Source organism: Chaetodon trifascialis, chromosome 4 (assembly GCF_039877785.1).
Source record: "Chaetodon trifascialis isolate fChaTrf1 chromosome 4, fChaTrf1.hap1, whole genome shotgun sequence".
NCBI lineage: Eukaryota > Metazoa > Chordata > Actinopteri > Chaetodontiformes > Chaetodontidae > Chaetodon > Chaetodon trifascialis.
In genome coordinates, this window is record NC_092059.1 from 6,817,349 (window position 1) to 6,830,465 (window position 13,117).

At 45.9% G+C, this 13,117-nt stretch overlaps 1 protein-coding gene across 6 annotated transcripts in view; it reads right to left on the minus strand.

Annotated features, from left to right (window-relative positions):
• Window positions 1-13,117, minus strand: part of ralgps2 (Ral GEF with PH domain and SH3 binding motif 2) — a 188,538-nt gene that overhangs the window by 148,667 nt on the left and 26,754 nt on the right. For all 6 annotated transcript variants that reach the window (XR_011602106.1, XM_070960350.1, XM_070960345.1 and 3 more), the window contains exons 6-9: window positions 6,472-6,555; window positions 3,164-3,253; window positions 2,971-3,063; window positions 1,728-1,854 (exon numbers count right to left, since the gene is read on the minus strand). Coding sequence is in view for 5 of the 6 variants with exons in the window: in XM_070960350.1 (XP_070816451.1) it covers window positions 1,728-1,854; window positions 2,971-3,063; window positions 3,164-3,253; window positions 6,472-6,555 (394 nt within the window). In the remaining variant the exon portion in view is untranslated. The remainder of the gene's footprint in view (window positions 1-1,727; window positions 1,855-2,970; window positions 3,064-3,163; window positions 3,254-6,471; window positions 6,556-13,117) is intronic.

The following is a 13,117-nucleotide window of genomic DNA, read 5'->3' on the forward strand; positions in this document are numbered from 1 at the left end:
CGCGAGGGCGGCCAGCTGGTCAGCGATCACACATCTGCACACATCATTGACAAGCTCGGAGTGTAAGGAAACTCCATCCCACTCACACGTACAAAGGCTTACGACACAAAGAGACTCCACCCGAAGAATGACCCACCGGACTCGCATCACTGAAACGCTTAGCAAACGGAAAGTCTCTCCTTATTCTCACACACACACAAAGACATACTGTACAGTCAAACTGGCAAATGTGGGCCGTTTCACAGCATTAGCTTTGCATTTGTCTCATGGTCTGTCATTACTTCCAGACTTCCATGACGGAGCGCGATGGGGAAAATGAGTGTTTGAAAGTTTCTTTAAGTACAAACAGCCTCTGGAGCGCTCTGTGTTTGCGCTCGTGTCTGTGTTTGTTTGTACGTTCTCAGGCGCCACGGTTTGAAGCGCACAGCAGTAGCTACGATACGAGACCAACGGTGAGAGGAAAAGCCGAGGCAGCGAGGAACATCAAAGTCATTCAGTCATCATCGAGTCAAAGCAAGAACAAACAGTACAGCAATAAAACCACAACACGTGTACCCATGTGCACAATGCTCTTACATCACTGTGAGTGTTTTCCTTGTAAAACCCATAAGGGATTCCTAAGTGATGTCATGCTGTGGAGTCAAAAAAAGGGGGGGAGGGGGGTATAAATCCAAGGAAAGGAGGGAAATTTCCCACTGATTCATGTGTTTGTTCCAGCTATAGGGAACTTCAAGAGGTTTCACATCAAAGCAGCAAATCTATGTTGAGCATTTCGCGCTTGTCTGCAGCAGCTACAGTGGAAACAAGCAGCTTATTGAAAGCATTACTTTTAAACATGACTGACTGATGACTGTGGCGCTGAATAATCTGTGGGAAAATGATACCAGACGCACATGGAGCAGGGTTTCTGGTAGACAAGAAACTGCTGCCAGTCCACGTATCCTGGAAGACTTCAATGTCGCGGACAAATTGGAGAAATTCCGGTCAAGTATTATCCGTGATTATGGACCCCATTTTCCCATGTTTTCGTGTCCAAGAGACTAATGAGGACCACAATTTTTGAAACTGGCGCTGTTGCCGGCAGCCACGAAACAAGCTGCGCTGTAATCCCTCCAGGAATGTGTGCGGCCTCAATGTGCGTCCGCTGAAAGTGCTTGTTTCTGCCACTGACAGGATCAGATAGTTATTCTGACATTATGGATCCCAGCAGAGAAAGAATTTTTCGTTAAGGAGTAAGATCTTTTTTTTTTTTTTTTTTTTTTTTTTTTAACCAGAAACAACCGCTATATATCGCTCTCGCCAAAGCCGCCAAACTCCATTTACAGAAGCAGTCATTTTTATCGGAGTAAAATATACTTTATTCGAACTCGAGACAAACAAAATAAAACTGTCTCACTCGTCTTTCCACAGTTCCACCGACAATCACAACTCTGGTTTGGTCAAAACAAACCCCTATTTCACTGGGTTCATTGTGAAAATATTGGGAAAGGAGCCAGAGTAAAGGTGGGCATCAGAGAAGCAGCGGAGGAACGCAGCATGAAAAACCAGAATATTTTCACATCAAACTCAGGATAACAGAAAGGCTGTCATGCAGAGTGTCAGTCAATTTGTCCTTAGATCAACCTTTGGCCTGAAACCAGCCCATAAAGACAAGAAGCTGACAGTGTCCTTCAAAGATCAAACCTTACGGCGGTCTGTGAGTGTGAGTGAGTGTGCATGTCCGTTACCTAGGTATGGAATACAAGAGACCATGCTCTGGCTGCTTATGAAGTCTCTCAGACGTTTATAGTTGTCTTCTTTGGACATCAGGTAGTCGAGCCGATCAAACGTCGCCTTGTCCTTCCGACTCAGTAACTGCACAGTGAGGAGGGAAAGAAGAAGGGTGAATGAGAGTGAGAGCATTAAACAGAAATAAACAGCTATGCCGAAATGAGGTCTTCAAAAAAGACCTATAAAGATTTAAGTTGCCCTCATTCAGCTGCAATTACTAATGAGTGAAACGTGATATCCACCAAAGGGCTGTAAAAACAGTGAGAGCAGAAGTGGAACGCAGTTACATTGTGTGCTACTCTCGAGCTGCTTGCTGGTCTTAATGAACTGCTTCTGTGCTCTGACCGGTGCCAGAAGCACGCAGCTTTCAAAATAGAGACAGACGTTTGTTTGTTTCCATGCTTGAGTGTGTCTGTTTGTCCATTTCTGAGAGCTACCGAGAGGAAGTCTACTTCTGCAGGAGGGCTGCGCTGCAGAGTAATCAGCTTGAGGCTGACGGAGGAACTTTATAGGCTGGGACAATAGCAGAAAGTGCTAATGATACCTGCAGAGATCAAGGGTGTGTGTGCGTGTGTGTGTCCTTCTCTCTTCTAAGAGGCAGGTGTGTTCTGGCCTGGCCAGCAACAGCAGCCTCTGACTGGCTGAAAGAATCTCTCCTGTGGTTTCGTGGACCCGAGTAGAAGAAATTTCCACCATTACATCAGAGCATCATCATGTCATTATGTAAGCGCTACATCTTCAGTGAGAACAGTGAACCAGACTGGCTGCCCCTCATGTGTTTTCAAAATGGATCCTGATACTGAATTTCCTGCGTAGAAAACGTCTACACTTGAACAATGAGTTGGAAATATTCCCGCCACACAAAATCTGCTAAAATCTGCATGAAGGTGCCGGTTTGCTTTGGTTATGTCACTGTGGGACGCTGCTATCTCTCCGAAAACGTCAAACCAAGGAATGGCTGGGGTTTGTCGTGAAATGGGGTGACTTTCAGGTTCTCTAACTGTTCTAAATAATCCTCTTTATTAACTTATTTCCCTGAACTCTGCTCTTCATGTTGTCATGGCACTCGTGTGCTAGTTTTTGTTTGCCTTTGTTTATGTGTCGAGCGTTTTGGTAAAGATCTGCGTGACATCCCGTGTTTATTGACAACGCTCTACTAATAAACCACACTTGCTTTCAAAGTAGCGTAATTGTACTCACCGCCCACGTTTTGGTAAGTCTGAAGATGGGAGCACTTTGTAACGCTGACACCACAGCCATGACCGCATGGAGGTTGTTCATGTCACACAGTTTCTATGAAAAGTTAAAGCAGCGCGTGCGTTAAGTCGTGTTTACGCCGCGCACAGTCAAAAGGATAAAACAACAATGTGATGTTATGCATGGATGTGTGTACCTTGGCAGTGCGAATGTACAGGCTCAGCACCTCAGCTCTGATCTTCAGCGTCTGCGCGTGGAGGATCTCTCGTACCACCCAGAAACTCGTCTGAAAAAACACACACGTGGTTACGACACAGAGCGACACTCGCCGAGAAACAGAGCGAGGATGCTGCAAAACCAATGGCAGGGAAGGTTTTATGCGCCATATGTTACATTCTTCAAAGCACAATGAAGATTTCAGGGATGTGCAAAGCAAGACTGCGAGTTCTGCCTTGTTAAACCTTTCGAGTCCGGAGCCAAGGGCCGCAGACAGCCACGACAACTCTGAGCTGAAACCAGCGCACAGCAAAGCAAACGGGAGCGCTCCATTACAGCCGATTAGAAATTAGTTTGAGAAAAAACAAGAGCTTCAGAGGAAAATCCGGCGGATTCCAACTGATTACACAACAGATTCGCACTATAACTCCTAATATGTCAACCCCGAGTGTGTGTGTGTGTGTGCGTGTGTGTACGAGTGTGTTCAGAGCGCTTGGCCAGACCAAGACTGATGTCGGAAATCTGTCTCTTTAGGGAGAATGCTGGGAAGCCAAAATTCTGATTACGTGTACGCGCTCACGCTCACGCTCGCGCTCACACACACACACACACACACACACACACACACACACACACACACACACACACACACACACACACACACACACACACACACACACACACACACACACGCGCACGCACACGAACCAGTGAATCAATCAGTGTTTCAGCTCTGGGGAGAGAGAGAATGGAAAGAGGAAAAGGAGAAGAGTGAGGGAAGAGAGGAGCTAATGGGAGGGAAGTTTGCTTCAACGCCACAGGGCTCTGAGGGCTTTCAAAACCTACAGCTGTCTGCACATTGTGTTCTGATAAGACGGACCCAGGCAGACTGACCATCGCTACCATTTCTGTCAAAGCAGACGCACTTTTATCTCGTTCCGTTGCTGAATTATACCCTCACGTTGCCAATTCTTCTCCGCTGTTAGACTTTAGTACGTGCTCGATTAGCTGACTTCGCGGTCAGGATTCCTCCATTCAGGCCATAGACCACTAGGTGTGCTTCTTGTGCGTGTCTGTTGATTTGTGTGCTTTTCTACATTCTCGATGTGCACAAAATCTAACCTACAGCTGGCTTTGGCCGCTTTTTCCTGGAAACAGCCCCGCGACTTGTTTTCGTTTCAGGGAAGAGGCGAGGAGCCGAGGAGCGAGGGGATAAATTCATCCAGCTACTCTCTCTCAAGCTCTCCCCGTCTTGTCTTATAAACACATGATTCACACTCATCAATCCATCTATGCAGGTATTGTATCTCCAGGAAACAGAGCAATGTGCTTTCAATTTTCACCATTTCATGAGGAGACGTCTGTAAAGAAGACGAAGGAGTGTTGAAATCGGACAGGAGATACATCGACTTCTATTGGCTTCTACTTTAATTTGTATCTTTTGTCTGGAGACAGCTCAACTCTCAAATGCCATGTCTTCCTTCCACCTTCAGTTTACAGTAGACAGGAGTTTCCATTGACTGTAAAATGTGATTCCAATCTGGGAGCGAAACATGCTGCAGCCTCACATTTACTTTCCTCAGTGGTCTAACATGATATGTGAGGTCAATCTGGACAAAGCATGTCTCTCTAAATCGCTAGACCACTGGGGTTCATTACAGAGCCGGGTCCTCGTCAGCCTTGGCCTCTAAAACTGCACAGCAATGAGATCACTCAGAACGGCAGCGCCTACACAAGTGAGAGTTTGGGGGATACAGGGGCCGTGCAGACAAAGTCGCGTCTTTTCAGATCTCTCATTACGCCCCAAAGCAAAGATCATGTCTTTGGTGCTGCATTTATGAGCATATTAAGGCCCCCAGACAGAGCTACGAGGCCCCTGCGCTTCAATAACCATAAAAAGGCGGAAGCAGACACAAGCGGATAGCGGTGGATCAGTCGATTGATGGCCTGAGGGGAGGAAGGGATGGGATGGAGATGAAGAAAAATGGGGGCTACAGCTGAGTGACAGACAGGCAACTGACTGACTGACTGACAGACCACAAGCCACTGCAGCATGAAAGAAAGCCGATGTCACATCAGTCCTTAAGACAGATTACTATGCACTGATCATAATGGGTTCTGAATTATTCTCTCCTTGCCGTCTGCTCAACAGACCGGCCGGTTCTCTTCTGCTCCACTGGCTCCCGGAGCGTAGCGCCAACAAAGCGACGACTGAAGGAAGAGGAATATGGCTTCGGCTCATGCTAAGGAGCTTTCGGGGACTCTCCGCGCTCCCAGTCCAAGTCCCATTACCCAAAAAGCTCATTTTCCTTGGCTCCCGGCAGCTGAAATGTGTGCAGCTAACATCTTGAATCACCGTTTGCGATGTGCTATACATGGAGAAGTTTCCACAGCAACACATTCTTGTTAGATCATCTCATATTTATACTGGAGGGCAATGAAGTGGGTCTTAAGGGAGCCTGGCAAAAACACTGGAAGGGGATTAAAGGGCATGGCTGCCCCTGACATCATTACCCACAACTTCCTGTTGATGATTTCACAGGGCACTCAGGGAGCATGCCATGCACACTCCTGCACACATTTGGAAATGTTGCTACATGTGCTGCAGCAACATGTAGAAGCACACTAGTAACGTCATGAATGTAGGGTTTGTGCAGCTTTTTTGAGAGCAAAATTCAAGCACTTAGAAGCACTTTCAAGGTACTTAAATCAAAAATCCTCTTTATCGTCACATTTAAGCTCTTCCTATAGATTGCAGTTGCAAAAAAAAGGTATATTGTAAGTTTATTTTACCCTCTGATTAACTATGATTGTTTGTTTTGATCATGATTTTTTAATGCCTGCTGATCAGTGCCAGGGGACAATAAAACAAATAGACATTTTTGGATTACAGGAGTGACTGTGTGGATGAAACACGGTGAAAATAAAGCATTTTTCAAAGAGTATATTCAAATTCAAGAAAGTTCCTAACCTTCCTTAAATAACAGCTAAAATTAAGCATTTTCCAAACTTTCAAGACCAGCAGGAAGGAGATTATTAGAAGCTGCCATGAGTAGCAGGGCTTCAAAAACAACAACCACCTCTGGGAGAGTTAGAGCGATGATTTAACGGTTGGAGGATGGAGGCAGACGACATGATGGAGAGGGGAGCTCTAATCTCTCTGCTCTTCGATGACCCAGGCTCATAAATCTTTGACACTGCACGAGGGGCTGTTTTCTCTCGCCCTTTAGAAGAGACCTGAGGTAAACGCTGAATGCGACAAAAGTGCAAACTGTGGCCGCATCTCACCTGGTTGAACCTGCGAGTGAAGGCCACAACGTTTGGAGCGGAGCTGTGCTTCTCCTTCTTGTTCCAGCCGCAGCTCGACAGCTCCTGAAAGCACACAAAGAAGCAGGGAAATTGATATCATGCACTGAAGGTACGGTTTTGTATACATCAGCGTTTTCCTGGATGTGCTTCACGTTCAGAGGTCACTCGGTGGGAAGTGGAGAAGAGGCAGACGGTGGGATGCGGGAGGAGAGAAAAGCAGATGAGGACGGAGAAAGAAAGAGAGGACGAGATCCAATCAGACATTAATCGGACAGATTAATGTATGATGCAAAAACAAACAGATAAAACTATGCAGGAACACACTCTGCCTCTCATCATGGATTAAAACTGTCCCAACGTCAAGCAGAAAACCAAGCCACACGTTCGTTCTTGCTCGAGTGCAGTTTCATGGAAAAAGAATTCAACCTCAAACATTCTGATTAAGTGATTAATTACCTGAAGGTACCTGTTGAACTTTTGACCGTCAGTGGTGCAACAGAGCAGCGCTTTGAGAGTGAATGCCGCTATAGTTCCTATCTGTCAGTCTGCAGACAGACCTTTCTCACAGTGGACATTTTGAGTTTCCATAGCAGGAAAACCACAGCTGTAACTAATAGCACTAATGATAACTCAGCTCCAATTAATCCCAGAAACACCCACACCTAGATGTAATGCAGCAAAGTCGTCACTGGCGCTATGTGATACACGTTCCAGCCAGCTGCAGAGGGCGGTGATGCCATGCCATGTGAAATGTACAGATGCCTCATTAAAAGAGAAGACGGTAAAAACTACAAGCCAACATAACCAATGTTGGTTTAAAAACATGTTTAAAAAAAAGGGTTTGTGCATGTTTTTTGTGCTAGAAGATGCGTTTGACCTTAAGGGCAAAATCCAGGACAAACTGTATTTTGCTGAGAAATGCATGTTGTTTAGAATGTAAACAATCAAAACTCCAAATAAAAAAAAAAGTCCATCGCAAGTTACCAAAGGCTGAAATTAGGTCTTTCAAATAATGTTTTGTTTGCTGCCAACTGCCAAAAAACTCAATTTTAAAATGACAAAAACAGAGAGAAGCTGCAAAACTTCACATTCAACAGAATCACGGCGCTGTAATGTTTGAATTCTCTGGTTGGAAAATGGATTAAAAATGAGTGTGCAGTGATTGAAATTGACATTTATGAATTTTTCCGTTGATCGGCTGCACGATTAATCATTTCCGCACTTCTACTTCTAAAGGTCCGACAGAGTAGCAGCAGCTGTGGCAGCGGCAGCGGTGCTGATAGTGATTTAATTATGCTCTTTTTAAAGGGCAGGGCGCTGAGTTTGGAACTTGAACTCCGGACAATTCCAACAACACACAAACAGTCGCGTCTTTTCGGAGTGCCAGGCTGGGCTCAGGTTGTCCTCGGCCGCTGACCTCAGTGATGAGGTGAAGACGGAGACCACACAGACACTAAGGGGGGAACCCAGACCCTCCTCTGGCCCCTGCAGGCTGCCCAGCAGCCAGGACACTGATGTAACAGTAGGAAAAATGTTGTGCAAGCTCTCCTAATCCCTGCCAGCCCGGTTGAATTGGGCTGTAATATGAACAGCTGAATCAGGCTGCGCCCCCCTTCCCCCCCATACACACACTATAGCCCCCATGTGAGACTGACTGTCTGGAAGCAACAATGTCTAGCAAACTGCTCAGAGCTCCTTGACCTGAACCGCGTCAGGACAACGCACTTGAAAAGAGAAGTCATGCTCAGTCGAGGGAGAGTCTCCGAGCCGTCGGAGGCAGCCGGCGGGGGGGGGGGGGGGGGGGGTTAAGAAACAACATATCAAATACAGATGTTAAAAGCAGACATTGATGCGTGGGCGCGGCGATGCCTCGGGGCCTATGTTTCCTGAGTCAGGATGAGGATACGAGGAGAGGAAAAGGAGAAGATGAAGGGATAGCGTTAAGACTATAAAAGACACAGACACTGTCAAGGCCTAACAGCATCTTCCCACAAGGTTTACATCTCCTCAGAGCATGCTGTCCCCATCACAGGATGGAGCTGAATGAGAGGGTGGGAGACACTCGGCCGTCTCACCAAGGAGAGCTGATGGTTTATTTAACATCTGTCCTTTTTAAAACAAGCTCTCCCCTTCTGCCTGCCATCGTGTCAATCACTCTGCTCTCCAACTTCCACACAGCTTTGGTGATGATTCTTAAACAAAGGCGTTCCACAGTTAGTGGGAGGCGGGTGTGTTTGTGCGTCTCGCAGCTCAGACCACCACCTGACCACCCAGGTAGGCGCCACAACCGGGAAGAGGCTCACAGACGGCGCTGTATCTCCCTCGCACGCCAAGACCACAACATTTCAACAACCTCCGCTGACGGTTCAACGCTGGACCATCTGGACCATCTAATCTATCCATCCGTCCGTCCGTCTGTCCGTGCGGCTAACGCTTGAAGTTGAGGCTTGAAGTGATTCTAGGTTCTATTGTTCTTCAGCTGTAGTGTAGTAACCGATGCCAGCGCCTCATGTGGATCTAAGCAGCAGGGAACTGATCCCGAGCTTTTCCAGAAACTAACAGGATTTTATTTCCTTTATTTTTCTCACTCATTTCACATTACAAACTGCACGGCAGGGCAGGCAGCACTTTCTTTTTTCTTTTTTTTTAATCTGACAAAAATGCAGTCTTTGGAGAGAGGCTTTGACGAGGCAGCTCTGGTAAGGAGAAGCTTTTAAATGCTGCAGTAAAAGAGTGCAGTAAAAAAAAAAAAAAAGCCCTCTCCTCCAAACCACAGACAGCCTGTCATTTCCACATTCTGGTCTGGCTGAGCAGCGTTTTCATTAAAGCGCCGTCCTATGGGGCCGGAGACGCTGGCTGCGTCCACACTGTTGGGTGCGTATAGCTAACATGAGGGCTGTCAAGGAAAACTGACGTCAACTCTGGCTGAACATTTGAGCTGCAATTGTTAACAACTGACTGCAAAAAAAAGCTTTTTTTCGTTTTTGGATCCAGCTGAAGATATAAACAGAGATCAGATTCTTAGATGACCATTAACAGCATCCCAAACTTCACCTCAACCAAAACATCTTGAATCTTAAAACGGCATTTCTAGATCTCATTATCCATTCACTCCACTTGCAAGCACATTGTGAGGAGTGTTACCAAACATTGGTACGGGCTGAATAAGATAACCGGCTGCAGCTAAGCCGCAAATTGCAGTGACCTCATGTGAGATACCACAGCATTTACTTTTGTTTTTGTCTGCTTTGTAAACAGAAAGCTGAAGCGTTTGAAGCCAAGGGATTATTAGGGAAAAGGCCACAGGCCAAGACAGGAAGGCCCAATAAAGATGAGGAAAAGGGTGGAAAAAGAAGGAAGATGAGGAAAGGAAGAAGATGGATATACCGAGGATGAGAGGGAGAAGTACACTGGAAAACCTCACAGTTGTGTCTGTTGCTGATCTGTGCTGCAGCTTTTAGCGAGATAGAGGAAACCTGAACTGACTGCCAGGTTATGCCAAATTTATGGCACCGCTGGTCTACAGATTTAAAACGTTAAAAAAAAAAAAAAAAAAAAAGTGGAGAAGCAGAACAGAGAAGAAAACAAAAATGGTCGTAAAATGCATTGTTGTCTCAGTCAGACAGCTCTAAACTATAGACTCTGGCAGGGACCTGCAAGCCAGCAGCAGCCTCCATTACCTTGCTGTGCACACCATGGAAAGAATGACTTTTCCAGGAGCTCCTTTAGTTCATGTACTCTATGTGATTCTTATGGCAGAATCGGCCATCTATCCTGGCTGGTAAAGGCAGACAGAGCCTGTTCCTATGTGAGGACTGCAGAGTGGATCTGCTAAATGTGATGTTATCGTAATAATTACTGTTATATTGTAAGAGAAATAAAAAAACAAACAAAAACATAGAGGCGTCATTAAATGTGTTTTGGCCCAGTCCTCCAATGACAGCTTCTGAAAGCGTTCCACTGGCAGCTTCATAAAACTTTGACAAGGGAAAACTTGTCATTGTGGAGTTTCTGTCTCTCCTGCCAAAATATTATTGTCTCCACCTTTCACCAAAAGATGAATGTGTATTGATCGTCAAGCTGACAGGCTGTAGCGTGGGTGGGATTCCCTTCTGTGTTCGTTGTGTCGCCATGATGGTCTGATCCCTCCACCAGAAAACAACATGTGCAGCCTGCAGGGCCTTACCCACAGCGTGTATTAAACACTTACATCTCACTTGCATCTGTGATCGCATGCCAGAAAACACAATACTCGAATAAATGTTTTTCACTTCTTAATCAACGCTGGTTAACACGAAGCCTGCAGGCCAGGGTATGCGGGACGTCACCTACCTCCATCTACAAGTCATCATCCGCCTCACACGAGACCTCTAGTCTGCTCAGAGGACTTCGGCTCTGGGTGCGCAGACATGCGAGGAACGAACATACTTCTCGGCGGTACGTAAAATGGAATCTGATAGCAATTCCCTGCGAGCTCAAGCAACGCTTGCCAGCCAAAACCACTAAATTACTTATTTGGCTGTTGTCATGACTGTGTCTCAAAAACAACTCCCCCCCATCCCCTCTCAAGCCCCTTTACATCACTCAATCTCTTTTCCTCTCAGCTGCTATTTCACAAACATCCAGCTGCAGCTCCTCAGCCGCACGTCTGATTATGAAATTACAAATGGCCCAGTGGGACAGGCGCGCAGACAGAGATGAAGGGAGAAAAAGTCCTTTTATTTTCACTTATTCCCTTTTTATTTTCACTTAGACATCATTTCACTCTCTCCATTTCTCTTTCTCAGCTAATCTATCCATGTTATAAAGAGCTATCCGTGCAGAACCGGCCAACACGCTATAACCCATTAATAATCAGTGCCTCGTAAATTTAGATGAGAGAAGAAGATTTAGCTACTCGTCCCTCGCATGCCTTCCCCTCCTGCTCTCTATGCTTGTCTTTTTAATGGCGTTTCATTTTGCAAGCCAACAGCCAAAGAACATATCAGTGATTCAGCTGCGGACTGCCCATTAAACACTAGTCTGCTCGGCACTAGAAGCTAGAAACTTTACCATTGAAGAAGTAATAACTTCTGGTGCTCTCATCAATTACACCTGCGCTCCAAACAGAACACGACACCCTGACAGCTCTTTGTCAACTCCTCTGCCATCGTTTTCTGCACGCCGTCCGTGAGCGCTGTGATGACGAGGGCACGCTATGTGTAGGAAGTAAATTACAGCGAAGCTCACGCATGGCAGCGTCTTACGAGCTGTCACTTGCATATCATCGAAAGCAGATGTGTTTTGATTCTGCGTTTGTCTGCGGTGTCAGAGCGGCATGCATTCAGTGCGGAGCTTATGATCCTACCTCTCTTGAGGCCTTTCCAATGTCTAAGAGTTATTTAGGAACGCTGCCCTCTCCATTTAGTTTGAGTTGGGAAGAGAAGAGGATAGTGAACTATGCTTCCTGTCCAGAGGGGTTGGCCAGACCATCTCCTCTGTTTTTAGAGTCTCCATCCACAATTGCAATGTAGTCTTTTACTATCTCTGCCAGGCCTTTGGTAATGTGTGTGTGTGTGTGTGTGTGTGTGTGTGTGTGTGTGTGTGTGTGTGTGTGTGTGTGTGTGTGTGTGTGTGTCTGCAAGCAGCAAATCTCACAAAATACTGGACCCATCAGCCTAATATTTTTTGTGCACATTTATGACTGTTTGCTCAAGGTCCTCTTGCGGTTGCGGTGATTCATAATTTTTGAAAACCTATTTTATGGTCTGTTCTATTTTATGCTGTCACTGAGTGCTGACTCCTCACCCCTCTTCACTGCCTGGTAGGGGCTACAAGTGATCAACAACTGCGTCAGTCTGGAATCCTGCGTCTGCTCGGGCCAATGTGGCCTTTTCCGTGGCTCGAAAACTGACATCCACAGAAAAGTTTGGTCTCTTTTTGAACCAGAGCATCTGCAGATTAATTCCATTCCTGATATGCTATGATCCACTTAAGTTTCAGACAACTAAGGCTCTTTTTTTTGTTATCGTCGCCGCCATCTTGACTGTAAACCTGGCCAAGATCTACGCTCTACAGAGTGCACAATTTTAGTTGCCATTGCGACAAAGAGTTATCTTTTCTTCCTCATCCAGAAGGCTTGGCGAGACCTTTCAAGCTGCTCTCCATACATCTGCTCCATGTCAGCGGTGGAACACTTGGGTTAATGAGATCTTCTGTTCTACTGCAATCCTGTCTGGGGCAATTTTTCCAGCACATGGCAGAACGTCTGTTTATGCATCGGATACAAATGTAAAACCGTTGTAAACAAGAGTGTGCATAATAGAGTTCGGACAGTCAGTTTTTTCTCTATGGGGCTCTTTCTCACACACTCGCTCAGACTCCCGTTCATATTATATTAAGACAGTTATGATGTGTTTATGGAGAGAGGAAATAGAATCACCAATGGGCCAAGTCATAGCTAGTTTACAGTCATTTCAGCTATTTCAAGTAGACGCGGTTATTATGGGAATGGCTGCAGCATTGGAACTGCAAAAACAGTAATATTAGAGCAGCTTGAACACAACAGACTGCTGATACAGAACATTTAAGCCATACAGCACACAACATGTGCATTATGCAGTAAGAAGACTAAAGGGAAGTTTAT